At 44.5% G+C, this 26,393-nt stretch overlaps 1 protein-coding gene across 3 annotated transcripts in view; it reads right to left on the bottom strand.

Annotated features, from left to right (window-relative positions):
• The window catches only part of Ambra1 (autophagy and beclin 1 regulator 1), a 199,627-nt gene that overhangs the window by 10,204 nt on the left and 163,030 nt on the right, over window positions 1–26,393 (bottom strand). For all 3 annotated transcript variants that reach the window (XM_041637507.1, XM_041637508.1, XM_041637509.1), the window contains 3 exons: window positions 21,729–21,917; window positions 20,597–20,751; window positions 6,485–6,624 (listed from right to left, as the gene is read on the bottom strand). In XM_041637507.1, the coding sequence (XP_041493441.1) occupies window positions 6,485–6,624; window positions 20,597–20,751; window positions 21,729–21,917 (484 nt within the window). The remainder of the gene's footprint in view (window positions 1–6,484; window positions 6,625–20,596; window positions 20,752–21,728; window positions 21,918–26,393) is intronic.

The following is a 26,393-nucleotide window of genomic DNA, read 5'->3' as shown; positions in this document are numbered from 1 at the left end:
GCCTGGTCTACAAGAGCTAGTTCCAGGACAGGCTCCAAAACCACAGAGAAACCCTGTCTCGAAAAAGCAAAAAAAAAAAAAAAAGAAAAGAAATCCACATTCTTCAAGAGTTTGGCTTGAAGAGCTCTGTTCTTCCAACTTCATATTCTTAAGCTCCAACACCAGTATTTAGGAGGTAAACACGGTTAAGGGAGGCCATTAAGATGGACCTTAACCTAGAACTATGGTCTTACAAGGACTCTAGAGACACAGCCTGGCATGGTGAGATGGTAGGCATCTATAAACAAGGAAGACAGCCCATTCAGGAAACCCCTGATGGTACTTGATCTTGGCATCTCCGCCTCTAGAACTGTTCTCATATCTGTCTGCAGAGCTCATGGTCACGGGACTCTTCCTCAGACCCCTCTTTATCCAGTACAGGTTCCTTCCTCTAAAGTTAATTCTGTGGGGTCTAAAGGCTACTGGACGGCAAAGGTGAGACAGTCTCGCATTAGAGAAAGGCAAATGTCCAGAAGCAAACTGCAGAGCCTCCCCAAATGGCACTTTCTGGGGAGCAAATCCTGGCTGCATTATGTCTACGTGAAGCCAGCTGCCAAGAAGCCTTTGATTTACAAACTTGTCAAGATTTATTGACAGGTTGCAATTCCATGTGGGCCTCTGCCAAATCCCGCCTCTGTAATTCCTCTTACTCAGGGCTAGCTAGTGACAACAAACTGTTCACACCTAACCTACAACAAACCATGTACTGTGTAACCAGGAAGCTTCTTTCTGTCTGAGAAGGAAACCTTTAGAAGAACCAGTCTGTTCTGGGACCATCAACACGACACAAGAGGCCAAGGACAACCCCCCCCCCCCCCACACACACACTCACAAAATAATCAGGCAGCGTGTGCCCTCCCTTAAGAGCTGGGGACTGAGTCCTTACTAAAGAGGTCAACTGCAAATCAACAGGGATCACAGGTGTGACTATTGGCACACACCTGTAGAGCTGAAGGGTCTTGACTCTGAGCCCTGCCTATACTGCTGTTTCTGTGGCCAGTGAGTCTTATGACAAGGCTTGGGTACTGAAGGATCAGAGTTGAAGATACCCTCCCTTTAAGTTCTAAGAATGATCTGTAGCCAGCTTGTGGTACAGAGGGATGAGTCACTGTTTGTTCTAGGTCCTTCCTGGGAGCTAGACAAACATACAAAGGGATAAAGACCGGGAAGGTCATCAAGGGGTTTCTACAGAGCACCTGACTCTCTTCAGCAGTCTCTCTAAGCTGCTTCTGGGTGTGGCTCAATCAGTCGCACTGCTGGAACCCTCCTGGGCTCCTTGATAGAGGGGAGAGCAAGCCTTGCTTTCTCAGTGGCCCTAATATTCTGTTCACACAATCTGTGGCTCTGAGCTTCCTAGCTTCTTGAGAGCACTCTTCATCTGTTGGTCTCAGGGCTGCCTCTAAGGACTGTTTCCAGGAAGAGTGGCATTTATATGTACTCTCTCTGGTGAGGGAGAGTTGGCACCTGGCTCTCCTGAAGGATGGAGTCTCTGTGGCAGTTCTGGCTCTCTCCTTTTCACTTCAAGTGTGTCTTTCCCCTGCTTGGTTAACACTTGATTATAATGACCATTTATACCGGCAGCTCCTTCTGGGGCTTAGTGAGGAGCACCACCCTTGGCCAAGGTTCCCAGTGCTCCATGGTCAGGCTACTTTTCTTCTGCCAATCTCCTGTCTGCCTTCTGACCTGACTCTGGAAGCAATGGTCTAGTAGCACCTCCCCACACCTTCATTAACAGGGAAAACCCATGAAGCCAGTGGTCCTTCACACTCACTGTGAGGATCAGTGGTGGTGGCTAAGCCAGAGGTACTGCAGCAGCAGCCTGGAAGTAGTGAGGAACACCACATTACTAGGAAGGGAAAGCTGGGCTATTGGCCACCATGGCATGATAGCTTGGTACTGGTCCTCAAGGGACAGTCTTCACTTGTCCTAAGACTTCTTTCCCAGAGTGAGATAGGATATTCTTTAAAGCCTTTGTCTATTGTCAAGTGGGGATTTACAACCACCAAGAGATACCCAAGGAGCTTGTTTCCAGTCTTTGTGCTTGGCAAGAGTGCTGAGGTTGAGACAATGGAAGAGAATCAAGACCAGCATTTGAGAGAACAAAATGCAATGCAGCTGCCTGCGTCTGGACAAAGGCAGGCAGCCACCTGTTTTGGAGGAGGGCTACAATCTTGGCCCAGCTGGTGGGCTGTATTCTGTGCCCTTGGGAATGGGTGTGCCAGGGAACTACATCACCCAGGGACAGGCAGCAAGCTTAAGCAGCTGCCAATGAAACAGACAGGCACCCTGAATTCCTACTTCTCTGTTTTCAGTCGAGGCAAGAGGCCTATCACAGATGTTGACACTCTAGCTTACCCTCCCATTTTCCAATGGACCAATTGTCTGATTCACCTAAATAGGGCCCAGGAAGCCACAGAAACATGAGCACATTCCTGTGATATTCTTTTATGCAGGAGAGAGTATGCTTCTTTCTTAGAAATTAAAAAAACACAAACAACTTTTAAAGAACATGTTTGTCTTGTGTACTTGTGTGTCACACTCATCTGAAGTCAAAAGGAGTTCAGGGCTTTGATTGTTTCCCTCTACCACATGAGTTCCGGGGATTAAACTCAGGCCCTTTAACTGTTTGAGCCACCTCAAAGGCCTTATTTATTTTTAATTTTTTTGAGTCTTACTATCTAACCCAAGGTAGCTTCAAACTCAGCCTCCTGAGGTTATAGTCATGCACCACCATTTCCTGCTTTAGAGGGATTTTTTTTTTTTCATAGGTAAAGGGCTAAATACCAGTTACAGGAAAGAGATCTGGATTGGAAAATTCAGAGACTCAATTTGTGGGGAAGCCTTAGGTAATTGGTAATTTTCTTTCCTTGCCTGAAGTAAAAACCAGCTATGAAGGTGGCTGAGCTCGGCATAGAGGGAAGAGCTCGTGATGGGGAGTGTGAGGAAGTCCAGGCTACAGAGTGTGTCAAGGCCAACCTTGGCTACGTAGGGAGACCCTGGGGAAACTTTGTCTCATTCATTTCAAATTTATAGCAGACCCCAAATTTCTTATCTTAAGAGTATGGGATCCCAAGAAATCAGAATAAATAGCAGAACCAAAACTGGTAGGCTAAGTTACCTCCACTTGGCCTTGGATGGGACTGTCCCATAGCCCAGTGTCCATTTTACTTAGGTAAGAATTTCTTTCTTACAAGATGGCTTGGGCTCAATGAGACTCTAGGATGCTGAAGACGACATATGGGGAGGAGAGAGAAAAGAGAGGGCAAAGTCCCCTTCACATCTGGCTGAGGAGTCTGTGACTCTCAGCAGATATGTGGGCTAGGGTTCAAACACGACATCGGGAGGGTGACAACAGCTTGGGTTAGAGAGTGTCTCTGGGAGGCCATCACTTTATAAAGAAGAGGGTTTGAGTACTTTGATAGGAATGAAAGTAAGTGGTAGAAGCCATAGATAAAACAAGATGGTAGAAGAATGAGCTCTCTGAAGAACAGGAAATGAAAGGCTATAACTATAGTGTTGGGTATGTGTGAAATTATGGTCCAGAATCCTATACCAGTTTTGGAAAAGATGTCTACTAGATTTCTCTTAGGACTTCCTAATGAGAAGAAAGATAACCAGAGTCATGTGGTTTGGGGAGATCCCACACAGACCCTAGACTAGGGACAGTACAGAGAAAGGCGAGAAAGGGACAGGTCCAGTGTCTGGGCCATCAGAGAGGTGGGCTCTGCTCTGGAAGTAGTAAGAACGGCTTTGTGGACACAGAAACATAGGAGCAAGTAACTGCCAGAACAAGGCCTCTCCCTGCTCCAAGACCACCTTTACTGGGTCAGATGTAAACAGCAGCCTCTTTGGGAGGGTGAGTAATATTCAAGATGGAAAGAAGGCACCACTAGTTCTAATAAATGATGGAGGAAGGTCATTGGCTAATAAAGGAACTGCCTTGGCCCATTTTATTGGTTAGAGGATAGGTGGGAGGAGTAGACAGAACAAAACGCTGGGAGGAAGAGGAAGTGAAGTCAGTCTCAACAGCTCTCCTCTCGGGAGCAGACGCCTGAGAGAGACGCCATGCCCCGCTCCCGGGATGAAGCTCCGACCCAGGATGGACATAGGCTAGAATCTTCCTGGTAAGCGCACCTTGGGGTGCCATACACAGATGATTAGAAATGGGCTAAATTAATATGTGAGAATTAGCCTAGAAGAGAATGGGCCAAGCAGTGTTTAAAAGAATACAGTGTCCGTGTAATTATTTCGGGACATAAACTAGCCGGGCAGGCGGCTGGGGTGCTGGGGACGCAGCCCCGCCGCCCCTATTACTACAAATAAACTAGGTTTTCTCTCCCAAGTGCCACTGTTCTAATGTAGCTGATGATGGACAGGGTCAATCCCCAGTCACTTACCCGGCCATAAGAACAGATCCAAATACATTCTTAGAAAAGACACAAAGGCCCCACCAAATCCCAAACAAAGTCATGTGGAAGATGGGGATGCAGATCAGTTGAAGAATGCTTGCCCAGTAAATCAATGTACAAAGCCCTGGATTCAAACCCTAGTACGGCAAAAACTGGCTGTAAGGGACAGGCTATAGACCCAGAACCTGGAAGGTGGAGGCAGGATGATCACAAGATCCTCCCTGATGACAAAGCCTGAGGCTAGCCTGAGATACATAAGACCTTGTCTTCAAAAAATAAAATAAATAGAAATAAACAATGTGGGTTCATCCAAAGGCCAAATACCAAAGACTTTGCAAGACCAGCTATAACACGCAGTCTGGTCTATACAACACTCTAGAAAACTGCACCAAGTGAAGAATAGAATTAGGGCAGCCTGGAGGCAGAAGTAGCATTTAGTCAGCTGGCTCCCCACAGTGTCCCACGCAGCAATCAGCCTGATCTGCAGTGAGGCAGGGCTTCACACGCTCTGCCTGGCTGAGTATAGAAACTGATAATAAAGCAGGCTGATTCCTGGGTCTAGAGTAAGCGTCTGGAGAGACCTCTAGCCTCCAGAAAGCCAGAGGAAGGGAAAAGGGGTAATCAGGACAGAAGTCCTCTTCTCTCTCTTACTTCACGTCCAGGTAATAATCACTGTGACCTTAAATTGAGTTTTTGAATCTGCTTTCACTATTATAAGCTAGGGCTTCAAGTAAAAAGGAACAGACAGGACACAGAAACATGCTATTAGAGATTAGCCTGACTGATGGGTTTATTTATTTTATGTGTTTATTTTATTTTATTATTCATTATAGCATATAATAATATACTATAAGCATAATATAAATAATAAAACATACTATTTTATAACATATATAATATATAATTTTATAATGATAAAAATATTATTTTATGTGTATGTTTGTCTACATGTATATGTGCAACACATTTATCCTGGCACCTGTGGAGATCAGAAGAGGGAATCAAATCCCCTTGAACTAGAGTTACAAATGGTTGTGAACCACCATGTGAGTACTGGGAACCTAACTAGGTCTCAACAAGAAAAACAGTACACTTGACTGCTGGACTATCTCTCCAGCCCCTAAACTGAGGTTTTAATAAGACTGTTTCCAATTTTATTTATTTATTATTATTATTATTATTATTTTTTTTTTTTTTTGGTTTTTCGAGACAGGGTTTCTCTGTGGCTTTGGAGCCTGTCCTGGAACTAGCTCTGTAGACCAGGCTGGTCTCGAACTCACAGAGATCCGCCTGCCTCTGCCTCCCGAGTGCTGGGATTAAAGGCGTGTGCCACCACCGCCCGGCTTCCAATTTTATTTCTTAAGTTCATGTTCTTTGCATTTACATAAACATGAGACCACTTGTCAAACTTTCCAAAAAAGGCTTTTAAAAAGAACCATTCTTTTGCCTGAGGGTACAATAACTAGGAAAACAGACAGTAAGAGACAACAAAGGAAATATACCACTGTCTAGATTCAGGAAAGCACAGTATCTGCAGTGGTGCAGTGCCAGAGATTCGCCATAAGGCCTTATTATGTTAGCCTCTACCACAGATTCACATTCTCAGCCCTCTGTAATTTTGAAATTGGAGCTCACGATGTAAACCATGTTGCACTTGAACTCATGATCCTCCTGCTTCATCCTTCAAAGTAGCTGGGGTTAGAGGGTACCAGGGCACATCCAGCAGTCTTTTGACAGCATTTGGAATTAAGAGCTAACTAGTTTGAGAGAAGAAGGTTCTTTAAGCAGCCTGGGAAGTTACGTGTGGAAACACTATGAAAATACAGAAGCCCCTTCCCCCTTCTATGCAGTTGAGGCTAGTTTTGAACCTCATTCTTTTGTTCATGTCCTTCATGTATTACCTCCAATACCTATCTAGCAGGGTTTGCATTGTCCTTGCAGAAGGCCCTACCTGGTTGGCCAGGCCCACAAGTGAGCACTGTTTGATATAAGCCTCTGTTCAGACAGTGTCCATTCCCACCCCTTGAGAAACTCACTCTGGTCGGCAGATCACCAGGTCTCCTTTGTTGGTGCCATAGGCCAAACCAAGTCCTGGCTCAGGTAGCCAACGGGCAGAGTTGATGCTGACATGTCTCCGCTGGTCAGCAGGCATGGGGTAAAGGACGTTGAAAACTCTCTGGGTGGGAGACAGAGAAAAGAATGGGAGGAGAAACAACTTGTTACCAAAAATAAGAAATGCAAGGAGGATCAAATTAATCATAGGGAAAGGAGGAGACTTTAGACTGGGAATGGGCTAAGACCCGGGGAAGGAGGAGTGGGAGTCCTCTTACTCTCCAGAGAGCTAAGTCTTTTCTGGGAGCTCACTTAATCTCAGCATGCCTCACCTCACTGCTTTGACAGAAGGGCCAGAAAGGCCTCACCTACAGCCCACCACACTGGAAAGGAATGGCCATAACTTTCCTGTGACCAGCATAGAACCAGCGAAAGGCAACCTGGGCTGGTAGTATTGTTACTATGGAAACCCCAGAGCTCCCACAGCAATGGGGAATTGGAGGTGATAGGGGGGCGGGAGGGGGTGATAACATCAGAGAACATTCTTAATTCATCTAATTAAAAGCACTGTTAAAGCTGCTATTGTTAAGGAAATCCAAAAGGTATATTCAGATGTGGGGAGCAGGGTAGAGGGGAATCTTCAACTTGCAGGCCCATGACTACCTTCTGGCTTAATAAACCACCATTAGATCCATCTCCTTTCTCAAAGGCAGAAATTCCCATTTCAGTGATTTCTGTCATCTTTCCAAAAGCTACTTTGTCTTGAGGGTCACCTGGCTTCATCTACAGTTTGGGCTCAAGGGAAATTCAGTGACAAGGTCTCTGACACTCACCTTTAGTCAGAGATTGGGGCACGGAAGAGAAAAATGAAAAGACAGGGGCATTTACTTGAACTTAACTTTGAACCCTGATGTGACTACATAATAACTTGTCTAGATCTTAGCTTAAAAACGTCCCATTCAAGACTGAGGATACAGCTCAGCTGACAGAGTGCTTGCCTAAGCATTCATGAAGCCCTGTGTTTGATCTCCAGCACCGCATGTGTGTGGTGATACACACCTGAAATCCCAGCACTCAGGAGGAGGAGACAAGATGACCAGTTGGTTCTTTGGTTACAGAAAGTTAAAAACCAGTCTAGATTATGTGACACTTTATCTCAAAGATAAATAAACAAACAAACAAACAATTTTTTTTTAAAGTGAAAAGAGAGCTGAGATGCAGCATGCTCAGCATGCTCAACAGTGCACTTGCCAAGCATGCCAAAGCACCAAGTGTCATGCCATGTACCACAAATGGCAGGGCAACAGGGGGACGGGGATGGAACTGACCAACCAATCACTACTACCACAGAAACACTTGCATTCAAATAAATAGGAAAATTTAAGAAATGAGGGATATAAAAATGGCCTGGCATGGCATAAGCTTATAAATGGCAGCTGTGGATACTGTGGCGAGGAGCCTGCACTTCAGAGGGCCCATGGAAGGGCAGGAGTGAGACTCTCCTCATTTTTTCCCACTTTTGTTTTTTGCCTCCTTGATCTTCTTTTTTTTTTTTTTTTTTTTTTTTTTTTTTTTTTGGTTTTTCGAGACAGGGTTTCTCTGTAGCTTTGGAGCCTGTCCTGGAACTCTCTTTGTAGACCAGGCTAGCCTCGAACTCACAGAGATCCGCCTGCCTCTGCCTCCAGAGTGTTGGGATTAAAGCTGTGTATTATCATACCCAGCTGATAATTATTTTCTGATTACTCTAATAAGAGACTAAAAGGGGGGAGAGAAAATATGCTCAAAATATTTTTTTTTTTTTTTTTTTTTGGTTTTTCGAGACAGGGTTTCTCTGCGGCTTTGGAGCCTGTCCTGGAACTAGCTCTGTAGACCAGGCTGGTCTCGAACTCACAGAGATCTGCCTGCCTCTGCCTCCCGAGTGCTGGGATTAAAGGTGTGAGCCACCAACGCCCGGCTCAAAATATTTTGTATGAACACTTAAAATAAAAAAATTTTAAAAAGAGACTGAAAGAAAAAAAGCACTGAAGCTAAAACCTGGAGTGGGAATGGTGGTGCAGCCTTGTAAGCCTAGCCCTTGAGGCTGGGCAAGAGGACCTTAGTTTTGAGATCAGCCTAGGCTATATGGTGTGACCCTGCCTCAATGCCCCACTCTAAAGAAATAAAACTCAAATGAAGAGTCTCTTTCCTGATCTGCTCAAAGCAAGCAGTCTTGGTTTTGAGAATATGGATACAACTGGAAAAGCCTTCACCAAGACATGCGCATCCCATACATTATCATACAACGAGAATCCTGAGATCACTAACTTTTCCGGTGTGGCACTGAGAAAGGTATCTAGCTCTGCTATGGTCCTCAGGTTGAATGAGCCTTTACCAACACAGACCTGGCTTACTAAGAAACTCTTGGTCTAGCGTGATGGAACACATCTAGGAACACAGCACCTGGAAGCTGAGGTGTGAGTGACAGAAGTTCAAGGCCATTTTGAGACTACCTCAAAACAAAAACAAATCAAAGGCCACAGAGATGGCTCAGCAGGCAGAGGAACTTGCACACAGGCCTGACGACCTCTATATCCCACAAGGTGTCAGGAGACAAGTGACTCCTGATCACTGTCCTCTGACCTTCATACATGCCACGGCATAAGTGCACGTACACAAGCAGGCACAAAATTAAAAAACAAAAACAAACAAAAACCACCAAGCCAAACCAAAACAAAGATAAAAACCTCCTATGCCGGGCTGTAAAGATGACCCAGTAGTTAAGAGCACAGGCTGCTCTCCTAGAGGGCCAGGGTTCAATTCCTAGCATCCACATGGTGGGTCACAGCCATCTGTACTCTAGTCCCAGGGATCCAAAATCCTCTCCTGGTTTCCTTGGGCATGCAAGTGGTAGATAGATAGATGATAGATAGATAGATAGATAGATAGATAGATAGATACACACACACACATATGTAAAATGCCCATACATATTAAGTAAATGAAGAGACATATTTCCTGTGAGACTCAACTAAAAAGAATTAGTCAGAGCTCACAAATTTTCTAACTAAAATCCAGCCCAATGATATCAGGTACAGTGACACAAATCTTTGTAATACTAGTGTTTAAGGGAGAGAAGCAGGAGAACTTCTCCAAATCTGAGGCTAGCCTGGGCTACGTAAGGCCCTATCTTAAGGAGGGGGGAAAAAGGCCCGGAGAATTTATGAACTTCAGTTCTAATCATCCAGAATATGGCCTTCTGGCCTGTGGATTAATCTCCTCATACAAACATTTGGTAGAGCTTTGAGCACACTCAGAGCTATTGCTGAACACTTGGCATATCTGGTTGACAGTTCACACAATCAAGACTTTTCCTTGCCGGGCGGTGGTGGTGCACGCCTTTAATCCCAGCACTCGGAAGGCAGAGGCAGGCGGATCTCTGTGAGTTCGAGGCCAGCCTGGTCTACAAGAGCTAGTTCCAGGACAGGCTCCACAACCACAGAGAAACCCTGTCTCAAAAAACCAAAAAAAAAAAAAAAAAAAAGACTTTTCCTTTAAATAAAGAAATGTGGGGCTAAGGACATGGCTTGGTGGTTAAGAGTGCCTGCTGTGCCCTAAGAGTCATGGGAATGTGGATTCGTCCTCTGGCTATAGCTTATCTTTCCCAAACCCAAGTCCTTAAGCAGAGCTAAAGAGGCAACTCCAATCATCTGTCACCTGCAACATTTGGAGATTAGGCTAAAACCTAATTTGTGACAGGAAGCTAGAAGAATGTGCTATGGACACTCGCATCCTGCAGCTTCTGACCACCACACTGAAGCATGAGAGTGAGCGGAAGGAGATGAGCACAGACTGCCAGGGCAGAGGAGCGCCTAGAAGATGTAGGAGCATGAGATTCCTGACTCTTAGGGCAGAGGAGCGCCTAGAAGAAGGAGGGACACAAGATTCCTGACTCTTAGGTCCTTTCAGACATTTATGCAACCTAACGGCCCTTCAGCAGAGAGAGCCTGACCCCATCTAAGGAGTTGGAGGGTTTTCAATCCCTTTCCCTGGCCAGAGCTAGACAGCTCTCAGTGTCCCTCATGGAGAGGAAATGTGTCTCACAAGTAATCAAGCCCTGGAGATGAGAAAATTATCTGGGCAAAAATTTACCCAAACTGACAGAAGGTTAGGTAGCTCCAGTTACTCCTGAACCATGTCTGGTTTTTCAGTCATAGTCTGTCTAAACCAGGTTGGCTGAGGCTCTTCCAAGACTGTGACGGGGTTGGGCTCTGTGAATCAAGTTCACCTTCAACAACAATCTGATTCAGTGTAGGTAGCAGACAGCTTTGCCTCAGCTAAGGTTCCACAGATAAAGTTAAAAGGTTTCCAGCTGGGCAGTGGTAGCACACACCTTTAATCCTAGTACCTGGGAGGCAGAGGCAGGCGGATCTCTGTGAGTTTGAGGCCAGCCTGGTCTACAAGAGCTAGTTCCAGAACACCTAGGGCTATTAACAGAGAAACCCTGTCTCAAAAAACAAAAACAAAAAACCCAAAAAACCAAAAAAAAAAAAAAAAGAAAGAAAGAAAGAAAGGAAAGAAAAGGTTTCCTTAACACTCTCCAAGTGTCCTGAAGTCCCTGGCGTGTGAAAGGTCACGCCAGTCATCGGCCAACCTCCTGACCCACGACAGAATGACATCCCATGAACTACACTAATTCTAGGACACTGGAAGAGAACTATGAGAACCTGGGGATCCTGTGCAAGAAACCATACAAAACTGCACCGCTGACTCATGTCTGGAAAGTCTCGGTTTCACCTGCGTTAGCTGTAGCTAATGCTTTGGAACATGACAGGTGCTAACAGCACATCTCCCCTCCTAGGAAGCACAGCATTCTCATTCTGTCTATCATCTATAAAGAAAATGAGAATATGCTAGAAGGAACAGACTGTAGCAACCATACAGTCTCAGTACATCAATAGGGAATGGGCCAAGTTACCAAATCTTCATAGTTCTAAGGGAGCAGAGGAAGATTATGATTCCTCCCTCCACTTCTAGGGGTCAACAAAACCCATGGATCACTTGCTTATCCATTAAGACAGTAGGAACAAAAGAAAAAGTTCCCAGATCAAAACTGAGAGCGCTCTCTCTCTCTCTCTCTCTCTCTCTCTGTGTGTGTGTGTGTGTGTGCGTGTGCGTGTGCGTGTGTGTGCGCGTGTGTGTTTTGAGAAAGGGTTTGTCTGTGTAGCCCTGGTTGTCCTGGAACTGGCTGTGTAGACCACAGTGGCTTTGAACTCAGAGAGAGATCCACCTCCTCTGTCATTACCAGTGCTGGGATTAAAGGTGTGTGACACCACTGCATGGCTGAGGGTTTATTTCTTGTTAAAGGAAGAGTATTAGAAAAGAATGAGCCAGGCGGTGGTGGCGCACGCCTTTAATCCCAGCACTTGGGAGGCAGAGGCAGGCGGATCTCTGTGAGTTCGAGACCAGCCTGGTCTACAAGAGCTAGTTCCAGGACAGGCTCCAAAGCCACAGAGAAACCCTGTCTCGAAAAACCAAAAAAAAAAAAAAAGAATGAAAGGTCAGTAGAAAACATTTAAAATTCAGAAAGAGCTGGGTATGGTTGTGTGTACTATAATCTTAGCATTACAGAAGTAGAGGTAAGAAGATTTCAAGTCTGAGGCTTGCTTGTGCTGCATAAGGAGTTCTAGAGAAGCCCAGGCTCTGTAAAAGACTGTCCCAAAACACAACACAACATATGAAAAACACGCCACAGTCTTTAACAAGATCCTCTCTTTTCTACTGCATGTCAATAAAACTCAGACCATTAGGCCCAGTCATAAACTGAAGAAGCTAGCAGTCTCTTATGTACACCGTCTGTGTCACTGGAACTTGTAATGATGGCTGAGGTCTAGTGCAGCTCGCAGCCTTGCTTTGCCTTAAGATAACTGAAGTTGGTTCGAAAAAGGAAAAATGGAGGATAGAAGATGAAAGGCACACGATGGTACCTAGAGGAAGAGAGAGCTAAAGGATGGAACACCCGTTAGAAAGCATGAAGGTTTTAATGAGAAGGTGATCAGAAGAAAACCAATTCTCTATGAAGATGGGAAAGATTAGTGTAAAGCAGATGGCAAGAAAGAGTTGCTGTTCCACTGAAAATAGACGGGCACACTTTATCAATGGACAAGAAATCTTCCAGAGCAGCCAGGGGTTGGACACCATCTTTATTTTATTTTTTGAGGCAGAGTTGGCCTTGCTCTGCAGCCTAACAAGGCATGAAATTTAAAATCCCGCTCTGAGATGCTGGATCACAGGCATGTATCACCATGCTGAGCTGTACTTTTCTTCTTTTGGTCCTAGGATCCAAAGTAGATTCTGAAGATGCTAGGAGAGTGTTCTACCCTCAGATTACTGCCCAGAATCCTTCCTAAGAAACCTGAATCCCATTGGCTATTTCCAAGTCCTGTTTGTGTGCTAAAAATAAAACTCAGGGCATGGTGAATACTAGGCAAACTCTCTATCACTTAGCTATACCCCGACACTCCTGATGTAGATTAAAATATTCTTTTAAACATTGTATGTGCATGTGTTTGTGTGTACACACCTGCACACTCATACATGCCATGGTACATAAGTATAGGTCAGAGGCCAATTTGTGGGAGTCAGTTCTCTTCTTCCATCATGTGGATTCCAGGGATTCAACTCAGGTCATTAGGTTTGGTGCCAAGCCTACTCAATAAACCATCTTGCTGGCTCAAGACTATCTTTTTGTAAAAAAAATATTTATTTATATTTTTATGCAAACATGTGTATGTGTGTAAATATGTCATGTGTGTTAAGATGCCCTCAGAGGCCAAAAGAGGGTGCTGGATCCCTTGGAGCTGAATTCACAGGTAGTTGTGAGCCACCTGACATGGGGACTGGGCATTGAACTCAGGTCCTCCTGAAGAGCAGCAGATGCCCTTAACTGCTGAGTCATCCTCTCTCTAGGACCCCCCAACCCTTAAAAATGTATCTTATTACTTATTTGAGTGTGTGTGTGTGCGCGCGCACTCTCCAAAAGGCTAAAAGAAGACATTAGATCCCGTTTGAACTACGGCCACAGGTGGTTGTGACCCATCCAGTATGGTGCTGGGATCTGAACAATGGTCCTCTGCAGCAGCCATAAATACTCTTCATCACTAACTGAGCCATCTCTCCAGTCTCCAAGTCTATATTTTAAAAAGTAAAGAATTTTTAAAGTCTTGTATGGTGATACATGCTTGTAATCCATTCGTGATCTGATGAGTTATAGAGAAAAACTGTCTCAGAAATAGAAAAAGACTAATAAGGTGTTTATTTGAAAACAATGATCAGAATACCAAGTTAGTTAATTTTCCTCTTTTTATCTGGTGAAGGGAAGAATAGCAGGATCATGAAAATGAACAAGAAACTCCCTATTTTCAAAGGGAAGATCCTTATTAATGTCTTTGTTCAGTGTGATTTACTGTACACTGATGGTAGTGAACAGACTATGTGCATGTAGGGCCAGGGAAGCACATAACATACAGAACTCAATGTAACTCACATTCATGGAGTCAATAATTCACGTCTCCTGGGTGCCGTATACAATAAAGATTTTGGAGCTGGAAGTGACAAGACCAGTTAAGAAGCAGGGCTTGGCCTGGCATGGTGGGGCACACCTGAAATCCCAGAACTTAGGAAGCTGAAACAGGAAGATCGTGAGTTCAAGGCCAGCTTAGGCTACAGAGCAAGATGGTCTCAAGCACAACCCCTTCCACTAAACAAACAGAAACAGCAGCAGCAAAGCATCAACCGAGAAGCACCAGGTCCTTGTTCACTGCTGTAGTCTTAGATCCAGCAAAGGCCCTCCCTGGACCTTGACAGAAAAATTCCCAGTTGTCCTAAATTTAATTCAAAGAGTGGAGGGTGGAGGAGGGAAGTGATGAGAGACATTAATCAGACTTATTGAAAGACTTTCTTTCACATTCTTGAACATCTATCAAAAAAAACCTTGACTCAGTTCTTACTCACAGTGAACTCCAAGGTTATCAATTCTGACTATGTAGAAATATCCCTGGCCACTGATCCCTTCAATCCAAATCTAACAGCCACGCTCTAGTTTCACAGCAGAATTCTGCCCCTCTTATTTATTAAATGTAGGTCCAATGTAAACTGACATTTTCTCTCTCTCATTTCTTGTTATAAAAGACACCTAGATCTTCGTTTTAGGGACATTTTTAATTACTATCTAACTACACTGTAGGTGGTGGTGGAGACACATCCTACTTCCCCTTTTCCTTCTGGCGACTGAAGCCAGGACAACTCACAGGCTAGGTAAACACTCTGCTACTGAGCCGCGTCACCAGCCTAAACAGACTCTTACTCCAGAGCTCCCTGAGTCCTGGGAGTACCCACAGGAGGCACAAGCACGATTTTCTTTTGTGAAAAGACTAGAATGTAGTATAGACTCTGTTCTTCTAAGACACACAGAGGTGGGGCGGTGCTGATGGTGGAGGCGGGGGCAGCAGCCACTGCACACCTTTAATTCCAGCACTTGGAAGGCGGAGGCAGGTGGAGATCTGAATTCAGGCCAGTCAAGTCCTTGGGGCAAGTTCCAGGATAGCCAGAGCTACACAGAGAAACCACGGCTCAGGCCGGGCAATCCCAGCCTTTAATCCCAGCACTTGGGAGGCAGAGGCAGGCGGATCTCTGTGAGTTCGAGACCAGCCTGGTCTACAAGAGCTAGTTCCAGGACAGGCTCCAAAACCACAGAGAAACCCTGTCTTGAAAAAGAAAAAAAAAAAAAAAAGAAACCACGTCTCGAAAATCAAATAAATAAGAGGCACAAGGTGGGGTGGGGGTTGGGGAGAGGGCTCATCAGAGCTGTGTAACTGTGTCACAGAAAAAGTCTCCTGAACGAACAGCTTTGACGGCAGTTCTAATGTTATTTTTAATTTTGTATTTTGTTCTCTCTTCCTCCAACAAATCACATCACAGACACCTCTGACTTTTAACTTGCCCCTCCCCCTTTTCAACAATGTTCTGAAGAAAGGAACTTTTTGAGGATAGATGCTTTGTGCTATATTGTAGAAGTCAACTTTAAGATAATTGCAGCGGAAACAGCTTTTTTCAACTGACAGGCAGCGTTAAGGAAATTAATGAGGACAGAATCTTGGGAAGGAGTAAATAATTTCTGACAACAAAGCTGTCTTGCTTCTGTCCCAATCTCCCCTTGAAGAAATGGTATACCATTCTAAGATACAAAAATTAAGTGCCGGTAATTTCAGTATTCCCCTTGGCCCCAGCTTTCCCCAAGATTAAGGAATAGCTCAATAAATGGACTGATACTCCCCCAACCAAGTCAAATGGTGGTAAAGGAGGTTGTGTGTGAGCCAGAACCACTGTAGAGCCTGTAAGGTGCTGAGGATCGTTTCCCTGTTCCTCCTTGTGCTGCCAGGGGTGGAATCTGGCCTTGCACATGTTAGAAGAGCACTCTACCACTGAGCTCCAGGCCATTTGTTTGCCTCAAATCTCCATCTGGTGAGGAAGGATGGTCCACGCCTTGGGGAAAAGAACATGGCATGCTAACTTCCATTTGGAAGACACGAACTTCTAGTTGAGAATGCCTATCACATCTCTTTTCCTTGGGCCCCCTGCCCCAGCCCTGACTTTTTGCTCTTCCCCTAAGCAAGACAGGGCTTACACGACACAAACTGAAGAACAGTTTGGTATATTACTACTTCTGGCTTCGTTAGTAATTTTGTTATTATGCTTTCACTTGGTTACAACCAAAGTTATTATAATGTGCAAGTTGCCACTATTTTAGAAAATTAATTGCAGTTTTCTGTTACAATATTGTGCCTTGTTCCAATTAGAAAATGAAAGCGGAGAGGGAACACAGGCAGTTCAGTGTTTTGGGAATTCAGCAAAAGCAGCTCAGCAATCTCTAAAGTCTAACTTACAGCACAGCAGAAATGAACGGAAAGCCCTTACTGCACTCGTGAGAGGAACCAAATAGCAAAGCAGAAGGAGTCAGAGAGCGGAACTCCAGCTAGGGGCTCTCTCTGGTGGACAGAGGAAGGGAGAGAGCAACAGAAACCTGGACCATTCGCACTGCTCTCCAATTATTAGAATTACAAGGAGCCTCAGAAAGCAGAGGGGGGACGCTAAAAGATCTTACCTTCTAGAAATAAGGACAAAACTGAAAATGACTCAACATGAGGAAGCAAAGACTTGAAGAGGTATAGATAGTTAAGAGAGAGGCCAGAGAAGAGCAACACCTGAAAAAAGACAGGAGGTGACCTCAGGCGCTCAAAAGGCTGAACGCAAGACACAACGTAAACTGCTCTGCTTCATCAGACCCTCCCACCATGATGAACAGAGGGCAGCTCTGAGGCCAGGCTAGACTGGGTGGCAATGTAGTTAAGAGCACTCTGGTCTTTCAGCTCTATCCTACTAAGTTACACCAGAAGCATATATAAACAGCTGAAGATATAATGGAAATAAAATTGTCTTCTAAAGTCTCAAGCAAAAGGGCAGGGAGATGCCAGGTAGTGGTGGCCTATGCTTTTAGTCCCAGTACTCAGGAGGCAGAGGCAGGTGGATCTCTATGTGTTCGAGGCCAGCCTGGTCTACAGGGCAAGTTCCAGGACAGCCAGGGCTGTATAGAGAAACCCTGTCTCAAAAAAACAAAAACAAAAACAAACAAAAAAAAGCATAAAACAAATAACAACCAAACAAACACAAAACAAAACAATAACAAAAACAAACCCAGATACTGCACCACTACTACACCTTTTAAATACTTTTTCTCATAATAAGCCTTATAATAGATTGGGCTGGCCTCAGACTCAATCTTAATTCAGCCTCTGAGTTGCTGGGATCATCAGAACCAGTCCTCCTCTGACTGTAAGTCTAAAGTGAATCTGTGTTTAAGAGGGACCCTGTTACCCAGGAAGCACAGTTCTAATGTCCAAGGACCTCTGTTGAGAATCACTGATCCAGAGGTCTGAAGAACCTTAGGATAAGCACACCAAGGCTACCAGCAATTAGCAATCCATTTACGGAAGAGATTTCATATGGGATCCTGTAAGAGATCATCTCCTGGGAGAGACATCACTTAGTGAAAAATAATATAAATCAATGCCCTAGAGGACTTTCCCCTGGGAATGCCTGATGTTACAACACATTCGACTCTTTGAGTATTATCATGGGGAATCTAAGAAGTGAGTCCAAAGATGGGGGTGCAGGGCAGAGAAACTCTAGGTTGCTTCTTCACACAAGCGTGTTTCAAGGGCAAAGCTACCTCATAGGTAGAGAAGCTCCTATGCTAATCTATGCACAGAGGGGGAGACAGAGATTTCAGTACCAGTCAACAAAATTCCAACCCGCTGAAAGGTGACATAGCTCAACTAAAAGAATGCTAGGCTGCCAGCATGTGTGAAGTCCTAAGTTAAATGCTTAGCAACACACAGGCGTACACAACACATGTGCCCTTCTTTCCACTGAAGAGTGAGTTAAGGGACATTTGCTGAATGCTTTGCGTTCTTTGATGTAGGAGCAACCAAGAACTCAAAACCCAGGAAACTACAGTCAGTGGGATGTGAGAGTGAGCAAAATCTAGTTGAGATAACTACTCCTCTGGGCAAGAGGAGTGCTTCCCAAGGAGATTTTTCCAGTCCCGTCTGTTTTCTTACCTAATGACAAATACACTTACTGAGAACCAAAAAGTCTCATTGGGGGTGGGGGGCCTGCTCAGAAACAGCAGCTTGCATGAGGCACACAGCTGGTTAGCTGCTATGAGTCCCTTAGCAAGACAGCAGTGGACCAACTGGATCATAGTATCTTCTCAGCAGAATCCTTCAACCAAATTCCCTCAACTTTTGCCTCACATGATAAATGACACCTTAGCTTTTGCTTGTAGCAAGCTGACCTTATCCAGGTGTTTTTGGCTCCTCATGAAAAGGACGGAGGGCCAATAATCTTTGCCTAGGACCTGGATAAGAGGTATGGCTTTTCAAAGTAGCTGGAGTAGCTGGAGAGGTCTATTAGCATTACCGAAGTAAAACCCATAAAGAATTCTCAAAAAAAGTTTTTAGTCAGTTAAAAGAGCTGTTGGGCCCAGGATGTAGGTGGTGAAAAACAGACACCAGGTGCTTTTGTTGTCTGTGTAAGAACACTACACTAAAACTCCACTTCTGCCTCAGATATCTAGTTCAAACCATCTTGGTGAACTACCACGGTCTTCTCTTCTTTACCCATTCAGATCTCAAGCACCACAACTCTCCTGCAATGACAGCCAAAGCAGAGTGCCTTGCGGTTGCACCTTTCAGAGCTTTTCAAAGATGTCACTGCTTCTGACAGCTACCACCTGAAAATGGTGAGGGGTGAGGCTGTTTGCTTGAGAGTCTCTTTCATCCACTTAGTTTCTACAGTGCATCCGCTATCTCTATTAGGTACTAGGATGTTATAAAGAGAAAACAGACATGGTTTCTGCTCTCTGGAGGTGCTAAAGTCCAGCACAGAAAAAACTGCAGGCTGGTGCGATGTGGGAGGGATCAAATCTATAAAGAAATCTGCCAAAGGAGAAGACAGACATGAGGGCAGCTGGAGACATGGAAGAGGAAAAGAGCCCAGGATTTAAGGTGTCCTGGCACAAAAGAGCCTTACCAGATTCCGAGAGACTGAAAAGCAGTTCAGTACAGTCAGCCGAAAGATACTATATATAAATTAAGAAAACAGAGGGAGACGAGGCCAGCAAAGGAAAGACCCTACCAAGCATACCCTTCCATCACTTGGCATGTTACGGTCTTATCTCTAACCTTTTTTTTGGACAACAAATGCTTCCTAGCCCAAGCGTCAACCAGCCTCAATAAGTACAGCACTAAATGAAGGGCTCTGGGAACTATATTCTTAAAGAACTTACACTAAACCCAGCTGGGTTAGATTAACTATACATGATACACAAGGAACACAAACAAAACAACACCACCATCAATAACAGAAGCCCACCAAATGCACCAAACTGTAAATGGCACAAACTAGACAAAATACTGAGGAATTAATTCATTGGTTCTTAGATCAGAACAGAGCTTAAATATTATTTAATTAGAGAAGTGTTCAAATGCTTTATTCCCTTGACAAAACCCTGGTAAATAAGCCCCTACAGAACGTGGGAAGTTCAGTCAGACACACTAGTCAGGCTGAGTCCAGAAAGCAACTAACTACATTACACCCAAAAGGTTTTCGTGGCCAAACAAGAGAGGAATGGCTTAGACAGGAGTAGGTCCTAAATGGGATTTCTGCTCTGTTGGTAAAATGGGTGTGTGACAATTCAGAGCAAAGAAGCTGCCTAAACCAGGCAGTGGTGGTGCACGCCTTTAATCCCAGCACTCGGGAGACAGAGGCGGAACTCTGTGAGTTTGAAGCCAGCCTGGTCTACAGAGTCAATTCCAGGACAGCTAAGGCTACTTAGAGAAACACTGTCTTTAAAAACAAAAACAGGGGCTGGAGAGATGGCTCAGAGGTTAAGAGCATTGCCTACTCTTCCAAAAGTCCTGAGTTCAATTCCCAGCAACCACATGGTGGCTCACAACCATCTGTAATGAGATCTGGTGCCCTCTTCTGGCCTTCAGGCAGACACACAGACAGAATATTGTATACATAATAAATAAAAATATATTTAAAAAAATAAAACAAACAAACAAACAAACATAAAAGGAGCTGCCTAAAGCCTCTGGGTACTCAGTTCATAACCTCGGGGGTGACAAATTTCCTGACTGGAGTTAGTTGATGCTGGGGAGTCTCTTGCACACTAAGCAAGTATACCACCAAGACATAACTTCCCATTGTCTGTTTTTATTTTAAGGCAGGGTCTCATTAAGTAGCTCAGGTGGCCTTGAATTTATACTCTAGTCTTAGCCTCCTGAGTAGTTGAGATTATAGAATAGTGTCAACAAGCATGGCCAAAAGTTCCTAACTTTCAGTAGTTCTGATCTTTTAAAGTTATTTGGCTCAAAGGTCATCGGGACTACAACATTTCTTTAGGATCATGATGGTGCTGGTCCTGATTGGAAGATTGTATCATAGTTCCTCATTACCCTGCCAAATTCAGGAAAGATATAAGCAATGGCACTCACCCTCATGGAGGTCTCACCACCATGGGCTTGTTGCAGCCTGAAGACCTGGGCAACCATGTGCTCTGTGGAGGGGTGCAGCAGGATCCTTCGTGAAGCCAAGCCCACCATTACGTATCGGCCCATTGGAGACAGGCTCACAGAAATGGCATTGGGACCTGGGGGCCAACAGAAGAGAGTCACATTTCCCAGAATGCTTGCCATTCCATGGAAACAACTTTCCTATTGTTGGGCTGTGCTCAGGCGATCTTCTAGGTTGCAGCAGTTAAAGAGGCAAGCGCGCCTGCACCAAGCAAAGGACGGTGCACGCGTCAGCACTGTGGCTCTAGGACCGTGCACGCGTCAGCACTGTGGCTCTGTGACTTTAGAAGACTGCTGCCATACTATAAGCACTGTCTAAAATCTTTTCTCACTTAGGCATTATAAATGTTTTCTGTCATTAAATAATCTGTTGTAAGAACAGTTTTAAAGCTAATGTATTTAGTGTTATCACTGCATGGTCATTTATTTAAGCTACTGTTAAAAAAATACTCTTGAAGTAAAAATTTGATGTTTTCCTATATGATACGGTGCTAACACCCTTGTATGTAAATCTTTGTAGTTTTCTTGTTTTTTTTTTTTGTTTTTTTTGAGACAGGGTTTCTCTGTGGCTTTGGAGCCTGTCCTGGAACTAGCTCTTGTAGACCAGGCTGGTCTCGAACTCACAGAGATCCGCCTGCCTCTGCCTCCCGAGTGCTGGGATTAAAGGTGTGCACCACCACCGCCTGGCTAGGAGTTAATTTGTTGGATTAAGAACATGCATATTTGGAAGGTTTTTAAAACACAAAGTCAAACTGCCTTGCAGTATATGTGTTTGCCCAGCCTTCCATGCCACAACTAAAAAGCTCCCTCTTCCTGCTCCTCTGTAACAGAAGTATACTGGTGACCTACTGTGCCAGGGAGAACTCTCACTGTGAGGCTCTTCTATAACACTAGATTCCTAAACACCGATCCTTCTCTGGCCTGTGCCTCATTGAAGGCAGAGGCAGTACATGACCAGTTCCTCTCACCCATGCACACCGTGCCTCACCTAGGAATGCCTATGCCAAGGCATCAGCGTCAACTCTGCCATTAGGTTGGGCTTCCTATCCCTTACCAAATCGCTTGGTGTAGAGCATTTCCCCCAGGTTATGGGGGGCCAGGGAATACACTGCCAGGATGCCTTCATCAGGAAAGCCCCTTTGGCTGCTTGGGATGAAAGCTGCCAGGAGCTGGCCATCTGCAGAAATGTCACAGCTGGCATCATTGTAGATCTTGCAGTTCTGTACCAGGACATTCACGGAGGCTGCAGTAGACAAAGAAAAGGGGAGAAGCTTAAACACCATGCTAGTAGAAATTCTGAGACCAAGATGTTGTTGGGCCTTTCTAAGGGGGGTGAATCCTCTTTAGAAATGGGGCAAGCTGCCTTCTTGAATTTAAGATGCTGGGAAGCAGGAAGCTGGGAGACAGGCAGATCTGTGCACCCACCACTCAGTAGGAAATATAGGCCAGTCCATTACCACCACAGCCACCAGCGAGTCTTGACTCACACTTGATTAGGTAAGGAAAACGGAAATAACAAGTGCCCTAGAGAGCAACTCCACTGCTGTGTTGTTTTTTGTTTTGGTATTTTGAGACAGGGTTTCTCTGTGTGGTTCTGGCTGTCCTAGAACTTGCTCTGTAGATCAGGCTGACCTCAAACTCACAGAGAACCTCCTGACTCTGGCTCGCAGGTGCTGGGATTAAAAGTGTCTCTTATTTAAAAGAAATGTCCACCGCCAGAGACACTAAAGTTAAAAAATAAGCTAAGAGCAAAGCCAGGCCAAGCTCGGCTGCCCTCATCAGATCTAGGTAATGTATTCTAGTAAGTCAGACTATAGGAGTGAGATGGTAAGAGCAACCAGCTAAGGAAACAAAACAAAAAGATGGTTTTAAAGGCTTATGGGACTGGAGATTGAAAATGATGTGTAAAATTGTTTTTGTTCCCCTTTCCCTATGTGTTGCTAACCAAGCTACAGAGATAACAGAGTAGATAAAAAATGACAGCAGAACACAATGATTGGCTGTTGTGCCAATCCCTAGGGGCTGACACCTGCAGCACCATTACACATAAACTGAGGCTGGTTCTGTTTGCTAACTAATAAGATAATGACATCCAAACACTACTGTTATCACCATTAGGCCTCTGTGCTGCTCAGCTCCCAAGCTACCATCTGTCCCAGCCTCCTTAGCATGGAACCGTCTGCTCCTGCACCGGGTCCTAAGCCCTTCCCCAAAATATGGCAGTCTCTTTCTCTGGAACTACATGAGTCCAGGGAGGACAAGACACAAAGGAATTACATGAAACTTCAGTAATGAGTTCGTTTTCTTTTTCATTCATCCATTCTTCCCTTCCTTTTCTCCCTCCCCTCCCCCTTCTTTCATTCTTTCTTTTCTTTCCTCCCCCTCTCTTCCCCTCCCCCTTCTTTCTCTTTCCTGCCCTCCCTCCCTTTAAGACAGGCTCTGTGTAGCCTTGGCTGTCCTGAAACTTACTCTTTAGACCAGGTTGGCTTCGAAATTACAGATTCACCTACCTCTGCCTCCCAAGTGCTGGGATTAAAGGTGTGTGCCACCACTACCTATTACTTTGTTTTTCTAATCTTGATGTAGACCTAATCCTCAGTAAAAGGATTAACTACAAAATGAACAATTTGGACCTTTACCACCAAAGGCAGGGAGAACAGAAATAAGAAATATTAAGGAGTGAGGCTAGAGAAATGGCTCAGCTGTTAGAGGTCTTGCATAAGACTCCAACAGGACCTAAGTTTGAGTCCCAGAAATCATATGGGGTGGCTCACAACAACCTGTGGTCACTTGCATGCTTATAAGCATACATATACAAACACAAATACATATGAATAAAAATAAATCTTAAAAATATTAAAACTTGAGAATAGGAAGGCAATATAGAATGTTGTAGACTGTTTTAAACCATTACCATTGTACCTATACTCAGTGTCCCCAACATGCATAATGGCTCATCTGTCTTGTTGGTAGATATCTAGCTTGTATATATTTGATGTGGAATTCCCCTCTGTATGTTGTAAATACCATTGGTAAATTGGCTTGGCCTGATAGGGTAGAGCAGAGCTAGGTGGGGAAAAACTAAACTGAATGCTGGGAGAAAGGAGGTGGAGTCAGAGAGAAGCCAGGGAGTCTCCAGAGACAAACATGCTGGAACCTTGTCAGTAGGCCATGAGCCTTGTGGTAAAATATAAAATAATGGAAATGGGTTAAATTAAGGTGTAAAGGCTAGCCAATAAGAAGTTAGAGCTAATAGGCCAAGCAGTGATTTAAATAATATAGTTTCTGAGTGATTATTTTGAGTCTCAGCAGACAGGAACAAACTAGCAGCCACCCTACAACATATATCACCATGCATTTGGATGAAAACAGAAGTCTATAATGAGCTGAGCCTGCCGGCCCTGGCCTGTACTACCAGCTCCTCAGAAGTTTAAGGCCAGTCAGGACAACTTAGTGACCTTAGTATAGAAAGTAATGAAGAGGGCTGGGGATATTGTAGTAGCAGAACACTGGCTGTATGCATGATACCCAGTTACAATCCCATTACCACCAAGAGGTGGGGGAAGGACCACAATGACCTTAAACTACTAACATCTTTTTAAAAGTATATAACTGATTACAAGGATGAGAGGTGGGGAAGAAAATAAGGTTTTTCTTCTGGAAAGCTTTGGCGCAAAGCCTGTGAAAACTGAGCAGATGGACAAAAAGCATTCTGTTAGTCTCAATTTGAAGCCACTATGCTTGTGTTTGCATTATCTTATGATAATTCCAAGTCAATGGCCAATTTTTGCTCCCTCTTCCAACTCCACCCAATTTCATCACAGCTCCTGATGACTCCAGTAAGCTCAGAAAACCAGCTAGTGATCCGTTTATCTGGGCTTGTGTTTCTACCCTAATAAAGGCATGTGTCAGGTACAGAGGAATATGGTAACTCCATTATAAACAGAACCTGGAAGTAGCTTTACAATTTCATTTTTATTTCAAAGCTCCAATTAGCAGTTTACATTTGTTGTTTGTTGCTTAATAATTTCTGGTATAGAAACAGAAATAGTCAGTTATAATAAATAGTGGTCACTACTTTAATTCCTGCATGAAGCTTCCCCTCACAAAGCAGAAATTTCAATGAGTTAACATGTACAAGAACAGTACTTGGACCTCTGCTACTTTTCTTGGGCAGAGAAAAGTAAGGTTCTAAAGGCAAAGAACAACTTATCCCTTTCTGGATTCAGCAATAAGGTAAATGCGCAGGTAGAAAGAAAGATGTGAGCAAAATACAGCCTGAGCCACTGGAAACTGTTGATGCTCCACACCTCACTCTGCCATGCGGCAAACTCCAGCAGTGACACCTAAAGAATGATAGGCAGAGTCTGAAAGCCTAGATATGATAGGTCTTGGATCACGGTTGACAACTCAGTAACTGGCTGTCCCTTAGTGGTGAAACAGACAGGTAAGGATGCTAGGACCGTTAGCTTAAGAACTGGGGACAAGTTGGGCAGTGGTGGCGCACGCCTTTAATCCCAGCACTCGGGAGGCAGAGGCAGGCGGATCTCTGTGAGTTCGAGACCAGCCTGGTCTACAAGAGCTAGTTCCAGGACAGGCTCCAAAGCTACAGAGAAACCCTGTCTCAAAAAAAACATTAAAAAAAAAAAAAGGGCTGGAGAGATGGCTCAGAAGTTAAGAACACGGACTGCTCTGCCAAAGGTCCTGAGTTCAATTCCCAGCAACCACATGGTGGCTCACAACCATCTGTAATGAGGTCTGGTGCCCTCTTCTGGCCTGCATGTGTACATGCAGGCAGAACACCGTACACATTATAAATAATAAAGAAAACATTAAAAAAAAGAAAAGAAAGAAAGAACGAACGAACTCGGGACATAACTGAATGGAAGATTGTTTATGTGTTAGGCTCTGAATTCAATCCTAGTACAGAAACAAAATAAACAAAACCAACACTGCTTAAGAGGTTCAGGGGAGCCCAGCACATTAGTGCACATGGATAACCAGGGCACTGAGGGTGAGGACGCGCATGGGCAGGACTGCAGCAAGACTGAGACCCTAGGTCAGCTAGGGTTACATTAGGCTCTCAAACCCAACCAACCAATGAATGATCAAAAATAAACACAAAACCCACCAAAAAACAAAAAAACAACAAGAAGTTCAGGGGTACCTTCAAAGGGAAAAATGATGAAGGAAACAGCAGGAAGCCATGCTTTTAGACTTTGCAATACTGCCCGAATTAGAAATTATTTTCAAGTGAAAATACCTTAGCAGGGAACAGGAGGGGCTAGAAATAATGATGCCTGGAGAAGCAGACGGCTCTGCCTTCCTATCAGATCCATAAATTATAAGCAAACACCCACAAAGATCCATGGGTAGCCTGCTACTGTCCAGATGAGGTCATGGGAGTGATTGGCAGCTGCAGTACTTTACAAATGCATCACACACAGACTTGGAAAACCCAAGAGGGTTTAAATCAGAAGCAAAATTTCCTCTTGGCTACATCTCCGAGTCCCTCCACTTACAGCAGAAGACCAGAGCTCCAGGTGGCTTTACAAACAAGCTTGACAGTCACTACATCCCCTGTAGAGGTTGCCCTGGACGACTCAGCCACTAGATCTTATGACCTCTCTTCCAGGACACCTTACTGATCAAAGCCATTCACCAAGGAAGAGCCACGTATAGCAGAACACACCTTTAATCCAAGGATTTGAGAGGCAGA

This window comes from Microtus oregoni, unplaced genomic scaffold (genome assembly GCF_018167655.1).
Source record: "Microtus oregoni isolate MIOR12 unplaced genomic scaffold, Mior012 000053F_ref0000044, whole genome shotgun sequence".
NCBI classification, from domain to species: domain Eukaryota; kingdom Metazoa; phylum Chordata; class Mammalia; order Rodentia; family Cricetidae; genus Microtus; species Microtus oregoni.
Note: the sequence above shows the minus strand (reverse complement) of the source record. Positions and strands in the feature narration are given on the sequence as shown.